This window comes from Populus nigra, chromosome 1 (assembly GCF_951802175.1).
Source record: "Populus nigra chromosome 1, ddPopNigr1.1, whole genome shotgun sequence".
Taxonomy (NCBI): domain Eukaryota; kingdom Viridiplantae; phylum Streptophyta; class Magnoliopsida; order Malpighiales; family Salicaceae; genus Populus; species Populus nigra.
The window spans coordinates 37,341,645-37,362,814 of record NC_084852.1 but is presented as its reverse complement, the minus strand read 5'-3'; the positions used below and the strand labels follow the sequence as shown (position 1 = coordinate 37,362,814).

Here is a 21,170-nt window from a genome sequence, read left to right as displayed (position 1 = left end):
AATTGATTTTTTTTTCAATTGCATCCATCAACATTTTATTTCATTTTATTCTCATGTCAAATTTGGTATTTATTCTTTTAATTCCTATTTGTTTTGGTTTAGATTTTTTTTATTTAAACTTTTTTTTTCAATTTCATCATTTGATATTTTGTTGATTAAGATTTTTTTAATCGGGAATTTGACTTCATGATTTTTTTTTTTGGGTTTGCTTTTTTATGGGATAATTTTAGCTTCTGGACCTGGATCACGGGTTTGAAAGGTTAGCCCGAATTGATTTATGTTTTTTTTTCAGATCCTTTTTTACAGTTGGTTTTTTTCGATTTCATCCTTTTATAGGATTACCCCAACTCATGTGCGGTGTCGGGTGTTTCACGAGTTAACCTAAATTAATTCAGGTTATTTTTTTTATTTGTTTGTTGTTATTGTCGCTTATTTTTTTTATCATATTATTAAATTAACCAAACTCATTAAATTTAATATATTCAATGACCCAACTCTTAAATTTCTCCCACTTCTTTAATCCTAAACATCTTTTTTTTCGGCTTTGAAAAAAGTTTGGTCCAATCTAGCATTACTACAAGGAAACCACATCCAGGAATTTTGACCTGAAATGTCATGGCACAGAACGATAAGGTAGCATCAAGATTCTGATGTCATTTATGGGTGGGGACAATAATCATATGTATAAAGTTGTTCAGAAGGAAAGGGGATTTAAGGTTGATTATTGGAGTTTCGTCTACGCAGGCAGCTTCAGTTCTCCAGGGTGTTCTCATTCGAGCCGAGTGGGAGATGATTTTTGCCCCACAAGGCCTTTCAAATCTTCAATAATTGTAGTATTGTGAGTAAAAGGAGGTCCTGCGTTTCCTTAAAGTGCCCGAGATCTCCTAAATGTTTCAAAAAGATTTCTTTGCCCTCCCGGTTCTTTTTCTCTGTCTTGTTGTGTTCACGTACATGGCACGGTGTATCTGTGGACCCCACCTATTTAACCTCGTTTCAACTTTCAAGCTTTGCCGTGTATTAGTTGAGTCTCTGTTCATTGTTCCCACCACCTTAAACTTCTTTTCTTGTATGGTTCTCTTGTAACGCCAGCTGTGGGCGGTGGTGTGCTCTTGATCAAGTAGGATTAACAGGCATGTCGGGCTGCTAATCCTGTAGTTCCAGTGTGAAATGGAAGAATCCTCTGCAAACCCTATCCTCCAGCATCAGAGGGAGCCCTCCACATTCCCCGAGCCAGATTTAGTCAAACACCCTACAGAGAAGGCAGTGGATTTTGGTTTCTCGGTTGACAGCAGGAGGAAAGCAGAGGTCAATAAGCAGGCATGGAAAAGAAAAACAGCCGGAAGGGAATCCACCCGTTCGGTTTTCAATTTTCCATGCGTCCATCTTTCCAGGGAAAATAGCGGTACTGTATTCTAGAGAGATTACGACTAAGTAATCCCTTTCCCATTCACATAAAAGCTTAGACAACTTTTTCCTAATTTTGATTTAACAGTTCAAACTCACAGGGAGACAGATAGCATGCTTATAAACAGTTTGTGAACGCGGTATAAAATTTATTTTAAAAAAGATTTAATTTTATTATTAAAATTTAATATGATTTATATATTTTAAATGTTTTAATATACTAATATGAAAAATAATTTTTTGAAAATAAAAAAAAATCATTGACATGCATCTCAGCATAAAAAATTATTTAAAAAATAATTACCACACTATCAAACATACATGTAGTTCGGTGAAACCCAATATATATATATATATATATATATATATATATATATATATATATATTGAACAATTTATGAAACTACAATCATACGCGGGTGATTATACAGATCTGTGAACCATTACAATCTCAAATATAAATAGGTTCCACTCTCGCGTAAAGATAATTTTTCCTTCACTCAGTGAACAAAGTGAACAAAGATACCGGTTGAAGCTATTCAATAGATTACTCTCCGGAGATTGCTATTTAAGGATGTGAACTCCTCTGGAAAACACACTGGGTACACTCCTCTGGATCAATTCTGTAGCACTGGCTGCTGCCACCATCAACAAAAGCTAGGCAGTATCCAGATTGATTGGATTGCAATTGATCCTGACAATCCCAATTCCTAACTTGTTTCTTAATTAGGATTCCAAAGCAATCTGCGTGACTGTGCGGGTGGGGCTAAACCTGGAATATCCCGAATGTCCTTGTTGTTTGGGTTCACCAGCTGAAAAATCAAGGGCAACTATAAATAAGGAACATTTTACAGAAATTACATATAGACGAACAAATAACGCAAGCAAGCTAGTCAACTTGACAAATAGTTTTTTGAAGAGTAATAACTTGAGGAAAACACGAGATTTGTTGTGTAATAAGCATTCATCTGGTGAAACAGTAGCGGGTTCTCACAAAAAGGACACTTTCACGGTTTCACCATGAAATCAATCTTCAATGAAGTCGAACTCTAATGTAACTTGGGACATTCTTCCACAATAACTTGAATGCATTTACTGATCCAACTAAAATATTTGAAAATAAATTATTAGAGTGCTTAAACCAATCAAAAAACCCAACTTCATAGTGTATGTCAATGAGAGTTAAATTTGATCATGTAGAAGTTCTTGTATCTGCCCAGTTGTTGCTGCACTCATGAAGGTTGAAAGACAATAATAGGATCTTGGATTCAGTGTCTTAATTGTAAGGTGTTAATATTTTCTTAAGTGATGGCTGAAAATGAAACCTCTGCAGCTTCCATAATCCATGAGATTTCTCACGCAAATAAGTGAGATAACTGAACTTCGAGCAATGGTGAAAATTACTTAACAAATGAACTCCTTAAATGCAATTTATGCAAGCTCTAGCTGAAGCGCTGAATTAAGGTTTGGGGTTAGATTTTTCTTGTTCAAGCAGACCTCATAGAAAATGCAAAATTCCATCATGAATTGCCGATATGATACTGTCAGCAATCTCAAAGTGCTACCTAGCTTATAAGGGCCATTACCCAGTAAAGATCCCAACATTTTAGGGTCCGTAGGGCTGAGCTAGTATGCATGGGGGATTTCATCAATTTGAAAGGTGGACTACTTATACGCAAAAACTCTTCGAGATTTCTTTCAGCTCTTACAGATCTGTGAATATGAGAGGGTCAACGGAAGCTTAATTTATTACTAGGAGGCTCAATTTCAAAAGATGTTATGCGGGAAAGATACCTCCCCACACCAAACAACAAACAATTAGAGCATGTCCATGAAGCTTTGTCAGAATTAGAAAAGAAATCAGAGATTTAACGTAATTTACAAACAGGCAACAAAAGTAAGATTTCATTGATTAGGAAATACTATTCAATTAAAAGAAAACAAGTGTATGATATACCTTCACTATAATGATTGCTATGACTCCAATAACAACAAGGAAGAGTAATGCCATAATGCACTTGTCAGTTGCAACCTGGTGGAAAAACTTTCAAGTAAGTAAACCCAATTACTGCTAGTCCTGGTAAATGAAAGAAAACAAAGTGGATATTTTGGAAAATGACCTGCCTACCAATTTCCTTCACCATTTTAGAAGCTTTCTTGATGGAGAAATGGATAGAGTCGAGCTCATTAACAATCCTACTCATTTGTTCAGTCTGGACAGAAAAAAATGTTCTTAGTTTACAGGCCATTGAAAGATAAAAAGATTTTACTTGTTCCTTTTCTTTTGAAAGGAAAAGCAACTGTCAACTCTAGGATATTACAAACTGAAATTATGTTAATTTTTCAAATGCTGTCAAAGTATGTACCTGAGCCTTAAGAGCCTCTGCAGTTTCTCTTCCAACATTGACGGTGTCTTGAACAACCTGGCATAAAATAGAAAAGAAATACAAAGGTCAAATGTCAGACTCGGAAACAGGAGATACCATTCTACAATTTCCTTATTTTTTTCCGGGGTTGGGGTGTGTGGTAATCAATATTTTTTGGCCTTTTACAAGGATCCAATCAAGGAAAATTAGGTATTGAGCTTTCATTTTACCAAAAAGTTAAAGAGGAAAGCTTATGAATGTCCGAGTATTATACTGCAAAACTATCAAATTCTGCACTGGCTTCTCATGTCTCTATAGATGGTGGTGCTCATAGTAGGTGGAGTCTAGACGCTGCAAAGAATCTTTAGCCAACTTCATCATAAGGGAAGCAATCCATCACAGATCCCGAGAGGTGAATGACTAGAATATACCTTATTCAAGAGCAATAGTAAGTTTGGAGCTTCTAATTTAAAAGAAGTCTAGGTTAGAGCCTCAGAGGTGCATTGGAAAAACTTTAGATTCTGATAGGTGGGCAAGGAGTTAGGTGTTGCAGTAAATCGGAATATCTATTAAACGGTGCATGCCCACTCTAATCTTATAAATATTGCTCCAAGTAGGAAACATTGAATAGGTATATGATTTGCAAGCATTTTCAGTAGCATATCTTCTATGCAATGGTACATCAATGAGTTTGAGTGTAAGAATTCAACAAGATTCAGGACAGCATGCACTTCCAAATAAAATTTGAGCTTCTAAGCAACTAAGCTTCTTCTTTTTTTCCTCCTTTTGATTTCAGTAACTGAATCACTTAGCTCCCTTTCAGATCATCCATATTTATAAGACCTATATGACATACTATCCTTGATCAATTGAGTCACACGTTCACCTGCCATTCCAAATCAAGTTTGAGGATTTAAGCAACAAAGCTTTTTGTTCCTTTCACTGTTATTTCAGTAATGGGATCGCATTATCTTGACTGTCCATATGAAGAAGACCTATATTTTTACCACCAAGTTACTGATTGTTAATTAGCCCTTTTTTCTTCCAGGGCTACTCCTTAACCATTCTCATTTTGAAGTCTACGCCAATGGATACATGACCCGATTGTGATGCAGCAACTCTGCAATGCCTTGGATGACTACCAGTTTATGACTTTATGGGAATCAGGCTGCTTTAACTGAACACTTGTGTGTTAAGCATATTGATAATGGAAGGAAACTCCTACATGTTTATCAATCAGTTCTCCCTGAATTTTCTCTTCTATAGGTTCCCCTATTACTATTGGAAGAAGAAGAGAGAACGGATCTATCTTTGAGTTTAAGGCTTTTCTTTTTTCTTTCAACCGTCATTAAAAGGATGGACTGTCATCCAAGCTTTGAGGCCGGATGCTGATTATGTAGTAAACCTTGAAAGTAAAATGAAAGAAACACAGTACTCTAGGAGAATTGGTTATAACTTTCCAGTCGAAGAAAAATTATATGGCATGCCATTAAAACCTCTTGTTAGCAATCTAACTATGACAAACAGGAAATGTAAAGAGGAGAGGTATCTTGGAGATGATTTTGAAATTGTAGCATCTAAACTGGTAAGTTAGCTTCACCAAAAAAGGCTAGAATTGAAAAGTGCATAGATTGCAAAAGGAAAAAAAAATAGCATGTCACAGAAAATGGATACAAACCAACCTTTTTTCCCCTCTCAATTGCCTGATCAGTCTCATCCATCATCTGATTTCCATGATCCATTATTTGTTGGTTTGTCATAGCTGCAAATATAATATAGATTTTATCTTACAGAGTTCAACAAAAATCAAATTATACTGTCTGTTATCCCATTCATTTAAACACACCAATAGTTAACTGTATCAAATGCAAGACAAGATCAAGAAACAGAAGGAATTGGTATATTGGAGCACCACAGAGAGGAGAAGAATTTTTATTTGTGAAACAAGTAGTAAGAAACACTATAGATAGTGAATTCCAAGCTCAGTTTTTAAACATGCCATTAGAAGTTTCTTTCCTTTACCTTCTATCCCTCAAGTACAAAAAAACTTCACTGTCAAATCCTGAAGCAAATCAGAAATTCATAACTCTCAAATTCCATTTGTTTGCACATCTCCAAGAAGAGCACCAAATTTATTCACAACCTTCTGCTAAATCATCTATCACATTTTACCTGGGACTCTCCCATCTAAAACTAGTCACCATTTTTTGATACACATTCTTCAGGTAAAATAGATTTTCTAAGATCCTTTTCAAAAAGGATCCGATGATTTATTGATAACTATTTAGGGCAAGTCATCAATTAATAGAAAATCTCACGCTTGGAGTGGACAAACTTAGGATGACATGCTTAAAACATGTGAAACTCGGGGACATCCAATCCACTTCAACATTATACCCACAAAAGGCTAGAACCAAATGAATGATAGTTAAAGCATTTCTATCACAATGGCGAGTGGATGGATGCACTACAAAAGGTTAATGTAGGAAGCACAACCGTTATCATGGTACCAGCAAAGATGGATCCAACTTGACCCTGCTTTACATTAGGAAAAAAAACAAAGGAAAACTTAACCCTACTCTCACTAATTAAAGACAAGGTGAGAGTTAATATTCATCTACTCAATATGAAAACATGTGCGGTGTATGTCTCCACTTTTATCAGGCATTGCAGTGAATGCACTGCACCTTCAAATACTGAAACAAGAACTGCCCCTTGGTGAACGGCATGCTAGGTTTCACTGTTGAATATGACACCCTTGGTTTTGACATATGGCATCTCTTAGAACGAGAAGAAACAAAGAGAGTGGGGAAAGAGTGCACAGGACACTTATCCCTCCATGGATCCTCTTAGTGGTCCATTTCCACCTTCTTAGCTCACCTATGACTTCACATTCCCCAAGCAACTCTACCCATGTAAATAATAAGACATCAACACTACAACATCTAACTCAAAGTAAAAGGAATCAGGATTGCTAGAGGAAGTGGTAACAATTTGGAGGCTGTAGATACATGAATATTTTTAAATATTGGACATCTGACCCAGATCCATTACAGGCTAACAATAGGCCCAATTAATGGATTTGTGGCAGGATCTTTGATTGGGCCTAGGATTTTTGGGATGTTTTAGGGAGTACTGGATTGGTGCCATTGGTGGGCTACGACCAAGGCTCATTAGCCCACTGATAATCTTGCTTAAGGAAGCCCAAAAATCAACCATATGTCATCGATAACATGTGATCTTTGTAAACCTTTATTAAAAACCAAGGCGATTGTCATCTTATCATTAATTCACCTTTCATTATCAACGATCTACCAATTTCTGCTATAAATAGGAGCTTATTTTCATGATTAGGGGAAGCTTGTACATAGCGTTGCTCTCATTATCTCTCGCAAATTCTATCTTCCAAACCTTCCATGATTCCATACTTCGAAACACCTCCAAAGAGGGTTGGTTACTTGTATGCAACACTGTCTCTCTCTCTCTCCATACAAAGAACTCGCACCCCTTGTCTACAGAGGCTTATATACGCAGTTCTTGTGACAGATCAAGAGCACATGTACATTTTGACTTGCTTCCACGGAACAAGTTGACCAAAAATAAGTGGTGGTATTTCTGTACCTAAGATTGTTTCGGTTGAATAGGTGAGTGAGCATGTGTGTTTGTGCATACTTGCATATTTACTGCCAGAGCCTCACGATAATATTAACATAAAAATTTATGCTAATCACACAATTTCTAAAACCTAAATTCAAAACTTAATTTTTTAGCAATTAAAACCTTTGTATATCAATGAACAGATTCATATACAACAGAGAAGGTCATAACTTACACGAAGCTAGCAGCACATTGTTGTCATGTAACTCTTCATTAGGCCCGTCAAAGAGATCAACTCTCTTGTTGTTTTCAAGATTTGTAGCGTATCTGTATCACCACACAACAATGTTGAAACGGGGAACACAAAGGATAAGAAGCATGGCGACAGATTATTAAACAGTTGTTAATCATTATAGGCAACATGTAAAATAATTAACTACATGTGATAAAAAGAAATATGATATGTTATGGAAACAGAAGCATCCTTGCATGGATAACAAAATCATTAACAGGACAAATTACCAACATATTTTATTCAGAAAAATGCAAAGCATTATGTATGGGTTCTAACCTTCCAAGAACCCTTCAACATTCTGATACAAAATCCCATGATTTTCCATTTTGTGGATAGTTATTAAGTGAATTCACCAAGAATGTGAAGCTACCAGAAAAACAAACCGTCAACATACCATGGAGAACACTTGTGGACCAAAACTGAACTTGTTGAAATGAACTCACAATCAGATTTGAAGATTGTAGAAGAGATGTGCAAGGAAAAAACACAAATACGCACTCACATCAACAAAGAGAAGGCATTATTTATTATGGCAAATGATGATGCCAAATTACCACAAGCATCAACATATTTCAACTTCTTTTCCGGATTAAGGGGGTGTCAAGTATGATAGAAATGTTAACCAAACAGATAAATTCCTGGTAAAGTTTTTTTTTAAAAAAAAATACAAAGATTTTTCTGATGACTGAAAATGAAAATATGAACTCCAGAAAGTGAAATTGAGCTAGTGATGAAACTTGGAAAAAAATCATAATCCTATAACTGAAGAAATGACATGTCATTGCCTACTTCACCTCAAGGAGAAAAGAAGACATCAGTTCATCCAATTAGATCCTCTTAACAGTAAGAACAAAAGTTCATTTTTTGTTCATGGCACTACCTCTTGGTGCCACAAGCATAGATGGAAACTTCTAAAAAGATAATCAACTTACTGCTTTTTAAGAGCAACATATGAATTCAACTCTTTGACCTGCATAGTAATGACAACGAAACTCAGAAAACATTAGACATGCAAAGGGACACAAAAAAAAATTAAGCAATAACATAGAGCATCAAGCTCTTGATAAATCAAAAGCCCACCATTGATTGCTTTTTCTCATTCAACATTTTGTTGGTGTCTGGATCATTTCTACTCTCCATATCCTTCACTTCTCTGTCAAACTCTTTGATAAGCCTGGAAAACAGGAGGACATTATTATGATTCTAATTCTAATTGAATATGAATGAAAGAGAACAGATAAAAAAAGTAAAATTACAGTGTCAGCAGTATATCTCCTATTAACCTGACTGTATTGTATGAGATGTCCAGATTGTAGATACTTGCTCTATAGACTTTAAGATTCCCAAACATATCAAAGTCTTAGAAACTCAGTCCATAGGGTTTACAATCATTGCTTTATCTATGAGCTTACTATTCATCCTATAATGTGAAACTATGATAGCAGAAATGGAGTTGACTGTAAAAGAATTCGAGTTTCAGCATAGAAAAAGGTTGAAGATATATGGATAGGAACCCTGAGAAAAGGAATACCAGTAAATAAAATTCTATAATTGGTCAGAGAGACTCCCAGACCCCTTAAATTTACCATCTAATTCTCACAGAATCCAGGAAAACATATAGTACAACTGATGTAATAACAGCCCTGTGTAAAACATTGTTTTCTTTTTCCAAGAAACAGAGCGTGAATGTTACATAATAAACAAAGAAAATAAAATATACTTTCACGATTGGTCATCCATAAAGTAAATGTTTTGCACTGAGGTAAGTGTTTTTTTCCCAGCCACGTACTGTATTCATTCAATAGTGAATTTGAAAGTGTATTCAGCCAATGCTGAACTGTTAAATGCACACTAATAACATGCATTTGAAAAGAGAGAGGAGGTTCAATTTCTGAATACCTCTTACACTCCCGCATCTTCCCCGTAAGTTCTTCCAACTGCCTACTCTGTCTATTGGCATCCTTAATCTTCTCCAAATTCTGGAATCCCTTTCTGCGACAACAACACAAACACGCATTGCATTTAACTATCCAATTCATGCTAGCCCACCAACAACGGCCTATGGCTTGCCGATTTTCTATAAAATCAACATCAATAAACCAACAAAATTAACTCATAAACAAATCAAATAAATCTACAGCTTCGAATGCCAAATAATTCATTGACGAACATGCAAATCTTATATTTCAGCGTTCATTAACTTGATAATTTCAAAAACTAAAGCTAGATGATCAAGAAATGGCAATGTAAATAGAACCTAAAACTTTAATCAAATAAACAATCTTCCACAAATCCAATTACATTAAAATGGATGATACTGTAACGAAACAAAGAAAGAGAAGTAAAGAGAAAATCTTACGATAAAGCTCGAAAACTATCGGCGACCTGCCCATTGATCTCTGCTAGCTCTTCACTGATGGACGATAAAGGATCCATCTCTGCCTATAATTCAATAATTCCCAATAGACATGAAAAAAATGATTCAAGAATCAAGCTCGAATGACGAAAATGAGCTCGAAATCTAATCAAATCCGATAGTATTTACAAATGCAGAATAATCTCTCTGAAACAATACAATGCCGCGCTAAAAAACTGAATTGAATCTCGAATCTATTTACACAAACGCCTACGATTGCAATTGGTAGCTAAATTGTGTGCGCTACGAATCTTGAATTGAATTAAAAAAAGGATAAAATTCAAATTCGTGGAATTTGGAATCCTTGTCAGAATGTAGATAGTGAAATCGATCAAGGAGACCGAGATCGAAGGTTTCACAGTTTCTCTCAAAAACCTCAACACAGACAGTTTCTGTATTTCTTTTTTATATTTCGTCTTTGTGCCGTTACTTATTTCGTTGTTGTTTTAAGGTTTTTTTTATACTATTATTATTACTTTGTTTTCTGGTCTATGGCAAATGCTAATGGGTTTGCCTCTAACGTTGACTTTGAGAGAAAGAAATGGCATGGGCTGGTCTAACCCACTCGTTGCTTGGACCTGACGAACGCAACGTTTTTATTGGCTTTTTGGTGATTGGCCATTTTAGGTTTCCCATTAAAATTAAAATCAAAATTATAAAGAAATCTAAGAGTTGTGCTGATTTTATTAAGCAATCCATTATCCACCAAGACTTACTGTATTATGGATTCCAGCAACGATTTTTTAAAATCATTTTAATAGTTTTTCAATCTGATCACTGAATTTATTTTTTCAAATTCATCATTTTGATATTAAATTTCTTTAAAATTTAATTTTAGGATTTGTTATGATTTACTTCTTATAATAATGTAAAAAAAAAATTATGGCAACGGGATGGTTCTTGATTTTACAAAAAAATAAACAATGAACACAAAAGCTTTATATCCCATGATGTATTTAACATTAGGTCATGTTTGCTTATGTATTTTAAAAGTACTTTTAAAAAAATTTATTTTTTTTTTATTTTAGATTAATATTTTTTGGTGTTTTTAAATTATTTTAATGAGTTGATGTCAAAAATAATTTTTAAAAAATAATAAAAATATTTTTTTAATAGATTTTAAATAAAAAAACAATTTTAAAAACAATTACAACCACCCTTCCAAAAACATCTAAAAAGCAAAATGGTTGAACAGCAGAAGATTAAGCAGGACTAGTGTTATCAGTTTGACACTGCATCCCCAGTTATCCAGTGGACCGATGAGGCTGCACTGCAACAGCAGCTGCCACCCAATCGTGTTTGGTATTGTAGTAGTGGTTGTGGTTTGAAAAAAATTGTTTTATAAATTGAGGTTGGTTTGAAAAATAGGTGTTTGGTTTAAACTGTGGTTAAAATTAAAGTTGAAAAAAATTAGTTTAATGTGTTTGGTTAAAAATGCTTTTGAAATTGAGGTTATAAAATAATTTAAAAATATATATTAATATTGATGGTTTTAAATTTAAATATTGTAGAATTAATTACTCCTATTACATCATAAAATAAATAATACTATATATAAAATATTTTTTATTATTCTATTAAACAATTTATAATTTTAATATGTATAAAATTCATCTGATAAGAACTACAGTTTTCATACGTGTAATAAAATTAAATAAAATATTATCAGGTATAAAATTGATATTACAGTGCGAGTAAATTTAATTCACTTTACACTAATTTTTCAAAAAAAATATTGTTAATATCATAGTGTAAGTGAATGTAATTTAATCTAAACTAGTTTTTTAAAAACTATTAAAAAAATTTACATAAAAAAAAAAAACAACTTGTTCACATGAACAGTGCAATTCCCTGTAAACAGTGCAGTGAATTGCACTGTTTTTTGAGTGAACAGTGCAACTTTCTGCACTGTTCACAAGAGCAGTGTAATTAGCATATACTGTTCATGCTAATTGCACTGTTCGGTACAGTGCAATTAGCATGTACAGTAAACACAAAATAGCAAAATACTACTTTTTCTTTTCTGCGTGACAAAACGCAAAAAATATATGGGGCCCATACATAATAAATTATATATTTTTTATTACCAAACGATTACATGTTGCGTTTTAATTAAAACACAGCCGCAGCACATAAACAAACGTACCCCTGATATGGAATTGCTGATGATATGATATAAAAACTGAACCTTTCGTGCCACATCCTGATGAATAAATGCTCCCAAGTCACAAATAAATGCCCATTTTTTTTTCCAGGACTGAGAAGCTTCAGCATCAGCATCATCAAAGACTGATGGGCCTCATAATAGGTTAAAAGTAGGCCTCGCATTGGGTTAATGGAGCATCATCAAAGACTGATGGGCCTCATAATAGGTTAAAAGTAGGCCTCGCATTGGGTTAATGGGCCAACATTTAGCTGGTCCACGTTAAATCGAAGAGAAGGCCTGCTTTTCAGTGTCTATATTTGAATACCTTAGTACTAGACATGGGAAAAGTACTGTAATTTTTTCCATACCTGTATTTATATATTATAATTATAATAACTTATATATTATAATTATACTTATAATAATATAATAATAATAATATATACTAAAATATAGCTGTATTTTTTTGTTTTTTCTTTTTATTTATTTTTTTTGCTTTTTTTTTGTTTTTTTGTTTTAATAATTTTTTTAATTTAGTTTGTTAATGTTTTTTATTTAGTTATTAGATTTTCATGACACGGATCTAAGTTTGACGGGTTAACCTGAAATTATTTTTTTTACTTTTTTTTTAATTAATTTTTTTTTATTTAGTTTAGTTTGTTAATGCTAAATTTCTTTCTATTTAATTATCAGACTTTCATAACACGTACCTCAGACTTGAAGGGTTAACCTGGTTTAACCCAGTTAACCCGTCAATTTTTTTTTCTATCTAGTTATCAAAATTTTATGATACGAATCTCAGGTTTGACGGGTTAACCTGGGTTGAAAGGTTAACCCAATTAATTTAGATATTTTTTGTTTTTTATTTATTAGGTTTTTTTCTTCCTGTTGGTTTTTTATGTTTGTTTTTTTCTTTTTCGTTAATCTATTTAATTATCAAACTTCTATGACATAACCTTACAATCAAACCTACATTCAGGGCTATTAAGTCTAGTGTTGCAGTCAAATTCATTTAAATTTAGGTTATGCAAGTTTAATGTTATTATTAATATTATAAATATTATTTTTGGGTCAGGTAATGCAGTCAAACTAAAAACTCTTGAACATAGTTTTACAAAAAAAATCTAATATTTTTATATTTTAACTATTTTTATATTTTTTATATATAAAAAATAAACCCACAGCATGTTTGTAACTAGTTACTTTACAAGTGTTGTGTAAGAACATGTCTGATGGTAAGCCTATCGGCTACTAAAGGACATGGCAATTCTGGGTGAAAGCAAGGAGACACGGCTTTAATTTATTTCTTGTTTGTATTTTAAAATATTTTTTTAATATTAATATATTAAAATAATAAAAAATTAAAATTTTAAAAATAAAGTTATACCACAAAAACAAAGATGCACGAATATATGTTTAGTAATACTATTTTTTAAAAGTATTTTTTAAATTAAAAATATATTAAAATAATTATTTATTTATTTTCAACATCAACACATTAAAATTATTTTTAAAAATTTTAAAATCATAAACATAATATTTATTAAATAATTTTTTTTTAAAAAAACACTTAGTTTTTCTTAAAAAAAAAAACATATTTACCTCAAATTCAAGTATTTGTGTCCTGACTCATCCTTCCAAAATTGAAGGTAGGAAAAAAAAAAAAAAAAAAACCACCACACAAACGGATGCGAGCCCAAATGGGATTTTAATTCTCAGCCCATTCGGTAACTTGAAGGTTTATAAATCGGAAGAAAAGAAACCCTCCAGGTGCTGCTGCTGCTTCTTTCCAGTCCACAACCCAGAGATCCTTCAAGGCGACCACCATGGTACTCTGCCTCTCTCGATCTGCATGTGTAGTTTTCTTATGCATTACGTTGTTTCCATGGAAACGGTTTCTAAAATTAAACAGGTTTTTTCTTTTGTCTTTGTAAAGATTGTTTTATGGTTGGGATTTGAGGACCGTAATTAATTTTCTTGATTTAGTAAGTTTAAACATTCAGAAATTTTTGGGATGATTGAATTTTATGATTTTTTTTATGTGCTTGTGATTGTAGTTTTTCTGATCTTACAAGTGATTTTTAATTACCATACATTTTTTGGATCTTGGTTGGTGCTTAGAAGTTTCTGATTCTACGATTTTGAATCACTTGTAAAGATTAATGCATTTTGCATTTGATACTTCGATTTTCAGAGATAAATGTTTCAAATTGTGCTTCTTTTTATTTTGGTTGCAGACTAAGAGAACTAAGAAGGCCGGGATTGTTGGAAAATATGGTCTGTGTCTATCCATCACTTCAAACAATCTATTACTCGTCCAAATATACTTGTATTCAACAAACTGCATGTTTGAGCTTGTAATTATAGTCAAGAAGCTTTAACTTGTACACTCGCGTGGTATTGCTTTCATAATGCCATACTACATAGGAAGAATCTGATTCCTAGCATTGTATCTTATGTTTGATTCAAAGTTTAGGTTCTTAGACTGAAAATTTCTAATTTTTAAACTTGTTTCTTGATGCAGGTACCCGTTATGGTGCCAGTCTGCGTAAGCAGATAAAAAAGATGGAGGTTAGTCAGCACAGCAAGTTTTTCTGTGAATTTTGTGGGAAGGTAAGCTGTTTATAACCATGTCGATCCTGTTTAATACGCAGGCTGACAGGTTTTGTGTTTGTGTGTGTGAATCTGTGAATATTGTTCCTTCTGTCGTGTGCTACGTGATGGTTGTCTTATAATCTCATCCACATCTGCAGTATGCTGTGAAGAGGAAGGCTGTTGGAATTTGGGGATGCAAGGACTGTGGGAAAGTCAAAGCAGGTGGTGCCTACACATTGAACACTGCCAGTGCTGTGACAGTGAGGAGCACAATTCGCAGGCTGAGGGAGCAAACTGAGAGCTGAGCTGCTGTCAAGAATCCACTCTATTGTCTCTAGGCTATCTGCACTGTTGTCTTAGATACAGACTGCTTGGAAAATGTTTTTGAGGATTTTCTAACCATTTGCACCCTTCCCATTGTGGACTGGTACTGTTTGCTGGTTAGGCACTGGAATATATCCCGTGAAGATTTTGTTTAAGATTTTTGCGTTCTGATTAATCTGTCCGTATCCATTTTTCCCTTGCCCTCATACTTGGCTGCTTAGCTCCTTTACAATTTTGCGTTGGGATGTTTCTTTTAAGCATTTCACTGCTATTTACGCTGGTAGTGCAACCAGAGAATATTGTTTGAGTTGCTAGTTTAATTTGGTCCTTTCTGTTTAGAGTGCCTGCCGGCTGCCACTCACATGCAGCTTGTAACGGTGCAGGTCAAAACCGCAAGGACGCTTTGTTGCAAGATAAACATATGGTTTGCTTCTTTGCTGTGTTCTTAAAGGTGATTGGATATATGAAATCCTTCTCGAGATAAATGAGACACCGAATAGTTTGTGGGAAAATGAAATCATTTCCCAGGGAACTAGTAGAAATCTCCAATGATTTTCTGGGAAAAATCTGGATGAAATATCAACCCTCAAAAGCAGAATTCAGCCAGCAAAGCACCTCGGTTCCTCGTACTTAACTTTTGATACGCAAATATACTGGTATAAAATAAAATATAACAGAAATTATGGATCAAATTCTCCAGAGAAGGTGGGTGCTTCAACTTCTCGTATAAACCACTCATAATACTGCTGCATCATTCCGTGCAGGAAGTACAGATACAACCAATTACATTTACAAGTTAAAAGGTTTAGGCACACCCTGTGATCAATGGTATTGCCATCCTTGACTTGTAAGCCTATTACACAACCTTCAATCTTAAACATCCCACTCAACCTATGTACATAGTATCGAGGCCAATAGGAAAAGGTAGAATCCATCTTGCTCCTCAATCAGTCATAGCCTCTACTTGCTGAATGTTGTTCCACGTAGGTACCAAATACTTTTTATCATAACAGGAAATTAAATGATAAACAACAACAACATTCATAAGACTCTACCAGCGTAGATACAAAGTATCGAGACCATTAGGAAGTGGGGGTCCCCGTCTTGCTCCTCAATCAGCCATCTCTTCCGGTGACTAAAATGTGGTTCCAAGCAGGTACCAACCACCTGTATCATACATTAAAACATGATTGGAAATATTCCCCCTCAAAATTTGACGCAACTGCAAAAGTAGCAGCAAAAATGTCGTTTTGCAGCATTTCCTTGTTCCTTTTCAGTTCTCATCAGAACATTATGCTGTGGTATTCAACCGATAGCAGATGCATGATTCTGAAGAAGCCCCAAAACCCTTTAAGATTAAACAAAAGGAGTTGGTACATCATCACTGTTCTGGTGGTGCATTTGTCTTTGGACGGCCTTAACTGCTGCAACTCTTGCAGCATTGGCTGCTTTGTTAGCATATGCAATAGTTTTGTTCACCCTCTCCTCTATCCTTGCCGCATCACATGCTTTCTCAGCAGCTCGCTTTGCTTCCTGTATTTACCACAGTAAAAGTAAGAAAGATAATAGTAATTCGTTCAAGGATACAGGTAGTATATAGTTTATCAATATGTAACTAAATTGTTCAGTATTCGGCAGACTTCAGAGAAGAGCCCCATTATCCAAGACGAAAATGTCAGGTAGAATGAGATCAAAAGCCACAAGGAACTCTAAATATGCGAGAGATTATTAAGTACTCCTGATGCAATGCTCCTCAACTCAAATAAAAGTGGAACCTGTTAGCGGTAATCATTGCATGTCCCATTTTTATGCAAGTGTGGGAGCAATACCCCAGGAGTATCTAATTTCTTAAAGTATTCTTCTCAGGTTATGGCTCGTGACTCACAGAGTGCTTGCAGCCGGTGCAAATGCACTATCCTTAGACACTTCCAACAAGTAAAATCATGCAACAAACTTTGGAAGTTACTTTCTAAAGAAAAACCAAAGCAATCTGCTACCCTAAAAAAGCCATAAAAGGGAACTAGTTAAGGTTCATCAAAAGCAGAACTTGCACACAGGGTTCAAGTCTTAGAGAATTCCATAATTTACATGTTTTGTACAATCCACAAACACCATATCATATGACCTGCAATCTTATCGGTCCCATGGATCACATTGACCAAATTAACAGCTGACTGTTGATGGCCAATCCTATTATAACTTGCATAGATGTCAAGACTTAAATACAGCTTATTGTATCCAGTATTTTATTCTACATGCCAACTCAAGTTACAAACGCTACATTCTCTAAACTGAATATTTTTTGTTAATATGGTTTTTGTTTCATCTAGAGAATCTTAACGAAGCATCCTTGACCAAAAGGCAAAACATGTGTTTACCTGGACAGCATTAACAACTTTAGGATGACTAATAGCATTTGGAGACTCAGGTTTGCCATTCTCTACAGTGGATACATCAAGAATCCCATTTTGCCAGTGACCAGATTGTGTTTCTCCATTTCTGAAAGTGTACATGCCAAGCCCTTGCCTCCTTCCCTCATGCCATGCTCCTTCATACCGATGTCCATTTCCAAACTGATAGACTCCAAAACCATGCATCTTATCTGCAAAATATTCCCCAGAATATGTGTCCCCATTTCTGTGTAATAAAAGAGCAGAGAAACCAGGTTATTATATTTCTTAAATGTAAACCAGTGATTGCTCTCATGCAATACAACAATGGTGGGTGTAGGTTCAATTGTAAACAATAGGAAAAAGTTACACATCAAGGCATTACACTAATAACTAAATTACTTCTCATTTTAGAATTTCAAAATCATTTTTGTGGAAAGTATAGGATTCAAGAAAAAGGAATTGTCTGACCGTGAAATGGAAATTAAATTGAATCGCATATTCTAGTTTTTAGCCTCTGAAAACTTTATTGTTTGAATTGAACTCTTTAACATCCTACTTCTGCAGCTCTGAACAAAACAAGTTCTTTCAACCTCAATTATCCTTCAGTCCATCCATGGATTTTGAGAATGGAATAATCTAAATTGAGATACATCCTCTTAATTAGCCCCTAAGTCCCACCTATACATGTAGCAAGCTAATTGTTAGTGCCTAAGGATTCTGCATCTAAGACAACCAAAAGCAGAGATACAGCAACCCCAAAGAAGAGCAAAAGGAGAGTTTAGGACCAGATTCAAAATTCTGTAACAGCAAAATAAAACAAGCGGCCAAAAACTCCATAATTGAACAACTCAATGATCAAACAAAAAAATAACCTAGAGCAAAAACACAACAGTCCGATAATATGTGCTTGCTCAACTTAAATTCCACATAAACACCCAGCATGTATGCAATTTAAATCAGCTAAATTCAATCATACGAGTGACAACATACCAAAGGGAATAAAACTATAAAATCCAACGTTAGCTATCAAATCAAGATATCCAAAGATTCAAAGATCAAAATTTACCTGAAATGGTAATGACCAAGACCATGCTTGACACCCCACTTGAACTCCCCAATATACTTGCTACCATCCTCGCAAGTATGAATACCACACCCATGACACTGCCCATTACACCACTCACCAGCATAAACATCACCTGTATAAAACCTATAAACCCCAATTCCATGCCTTAAACCCTGCCTATACTGCCCTCTATATCTGCTCCCTTTAGCCCATGTTTCAACTCCATAGCCATCATACTTCTCATCTACCCAATCACCCTCATATCTCCCACTCATATAATAGTAGTAAACCCCACTCCCTGAACACTTCCCTTTATGAAATTCACCCTCATAAACATCACCATTACTATAAACCTGAACCCATGACCCTGAATATGGCTTGTTTTGTATTTTTGGCTTAGACCCAATTGACCAAACCACAGGTTTCGTAGCCTTTGTAGGTAAAGGTGTTGGCTTGAATTTATTTGGCAATGAACGAGCTACAAGTAAACGAAGAGAAGGCAAGCGAGGAAGCACAAGATTGAGACATGCTAAAAGGGTAATTGAGAAAGCAAGAATGAAAAGCAAATTTATGATAAACAAGCGACGATGATTTGATAGAAAGAAGTAAAAAGAAGGCAAAACAATAAGAATCAAAACCGTCAAATGTACACAAAGCAGACGAGCATGGCTGAAATGGAAAAGGACTTTGTGAGCTAGAGTCTTGATAGATAATTTAGTAGTCAGTGGGATGGTAATAGTGTTCCAGATTGTTTTTTTATGAGAATTTGACTGGCTAGGGTTGCCATGGAGAGAGGAGAGTGTAGGGGAGTGAGAGGTAGAAGAAGGTGGTGATTGAGCCATAATTGTTAGCCTCTTGTGGGGTGTTGAAATAAGGGGTTGTTGTGTTGCTGAAGGATTACTGAACAGGGTTTGTGCTTGCTCATGGTAAGATTGAAAGTAAGGTTGGTGGGTCAATAGTGGTGGGTTTGGTGATGTTGGTGGTGGGATTTGGATTTGGATTTGAAGAAGAGGTTGGTTTTGTGGGTTTGATTGAGATTGCGTTTTCCTTTGGATTTGTCGTTGTTTTTGATGGATTGAAGGATCAAAGAGAGGTGTGAAACCAGAAGAGATAATATGTCTTCTTCCTTCGTCTCCTCTGCTTCTTCTGCTTTGTTTCGTAACGAGTGTCTCTTGATGCATTTATAGGTCTGAATGAGAGAGTGTTGCCATTTGAGAGGTCAAATTTTGTTTGTAACGCCGGTTGCTTCTAATTGTTCAAAAACTTCAAATTCAAGCCTGTATTGCCATTACTGGTTCTGGTACACGACTGAATAATAATGTAGGAAGATGGTAGGAAAAAAAACTATCTATTTCGTGTTGACGCTTGCTCTTCAATACAAGACCCTCATCTTTTCTTTGATTTACATAAATACCACTCTATCATATCAGTCTTGTCTCCTAATTACGGTCTACATTTCTTTAACTAAGAAAAATAATATAATGTACAAAGATATGACTTGTAATCTTTTTATTTCCTTTTCATTAAAGTGATTTTACTCCTATCTTGTAAAATGATGTAAATATAGTATGATTGGTTTAATGGTTAAAAAGGCTTTTTATTTTTATTTTTATTTTTTATTTTTTATTTTTTAGAATTTAAAAGCCCATTCATGAGAATATATTAAATTTATTTGAATACAAAGGGTTAAGTCTTTTAACACTCAAGTTGTTTAAATATCCATTTTATCCTCAAATTAAACAAAAAAAACTCTAGTGCATGAATAATGAAAGTTTTAAATACAACTCTTTACCGAATTATAATTAATTTTAGTTATGCGTAAACCTCAAATATGAACAATAAAAGAAATTGTTAAGTGTATTTTGTGAGAATATAAAACTCAATGTGAAAATAATTTATAAATTTAAATAGTTTTTTTCAAGAAAAAAATAAAAATTTTATTGTTGTTTTTCAAAGTTTTTTTATTTGAAAATATAGTAAAATAATATATTTTTTATTTTTTAAAATTTATTTCTAATATTAGCACATCAAAAAAAATTTAAAAAAAAATTAACAAAAAAAACAGATTTAACTTTAATTCCAAACGGTGTACGGACAACAAATTAAGAAACGATGAGATGGTATTAATTGCTGGTCGTGCAGCAGACGGACCCTTTAGAACGGCGTTATGGAATTCCATAAATTAGAAACTGAAAGAGATAAAGATAAAATATTAAAATGTTTTTTTGTTTTTTTTAAGGATAAAAGGGATTTAACTACTCGCAATTATTAAGTACACGTGTAGTATATGTATCCACGATATGATATTAGAGTGGATGTATAGATAACGTATACACATACAGTTGTGCTGAAATTGCCAAATATCTGTACCTTTAAACAATTAATATCATTTTAATTAGCTTATTTTTAACAAATATCCAAAAACAGTACTTCCTTTGTATTTTCTTCATGCGACACCGTTTCTTTAAATGTTAGGATTGGATTGAGTGGATAAATGCAAATTGTATCTTCAAATATCCTTCTTAAAACAAAAATACAAACATTGTTCATTTCTAAAAGGTATCCAAT

The 21,170-nt window shown here is 34.2% G+C and overlaps 3 protein-coding genes across 3 annotated transcripts; 1 reads left to right on the top strand and 2 right to left on the bottom strand.

Annotated features, from left to right (window-relative positions):
- Nucleotides 1–1,676: 1,676 nt before the first annotated feature.
- LOC133690245 (novel plant SNARE 11-like) lies at nucleotides 1,677–10,529 on the bottom strand. Its single transcript, XM_062110475.1, has 10 exons — nucleotides 10,022–10,529; nucleotides 9,562–9,654; nucleotides 8,743–8,836; nucleotides 8,595–8,632; nucleotides 7,603–7,694; nucleotides 5,453–5,532; nucleotides 3,771–3,827; nucleotides 3,525–3,617; nucleotides 3,362–3,436; nucleotides 1,677–2,216 (listed from the first exon to the last, which is right to left on the bottom strand). Exons 1-10 carry the CDS (start codon nucleotides 10,096–10,098, stop codon nucleotides 2,127–2,129), a joined length of 789 nt encoding a protein of 262 aa, XP_061966459.1. The 5' UTR covers nucleotides 10,099–10,529; the 3' UTR covers nucleotides 1,677–2,126.
- A 3,396-nt stretch (nucleotides 10,530–13,925) lies between these two features.
- On the top strand, nucleotides 13,926–15,318 carry LOC133699708 (large ribosomal subunit protein eL43). The gene is made up of 4 exons (XM_062123095.1): nucleotides 13,926–14,053; nucleotides 14,462–14,501; nucleotides 14,749–14,837; nucleotides 14,978–15,318. The coding sequence occupies exons 1-4, from the start codon at nucleotides 14,051–14,053 to the stop codon at nucleotides 15,122–15,124; spliced, it is 279 nt and encodes a 92-aa protein (XP_061979079.1). The 5' UTR covers nucleotides 13,926–14,050; the 3' UTR covers nucleotides 15,125–15,318.
- Nucleotides 15,319–15,823: 505 nt separating this feature from the next.
- On the bottom strand, nucleotides 15,824–19,931 carry LOC133675536 (uncharacterized). Its single transcript, XM_062096950.1, has 3 exons — nucleotides 18,603–19,931; nucleotides 17,522–17,780; nucleotides 15,824–16,676 (listed from the first exon to the last, which is right to left on the bottom strand). The coding sequence occupies exons 1-3, from the start codon at nucleotides 19,781–19,783 to the stop codon at nucleotides 16,500–16,502; spliced, it is 1,617 nt and encodes a 538-aa protein (XP_061952934.1). The 5' UTR covers nucleotides 19,784–19,931; the 3' UTR covers nucleotides 15,824–16,499.
- Between the last annotated feature and the right edge of the window lie 1,239 nt (nucleotides 19,932–21,170).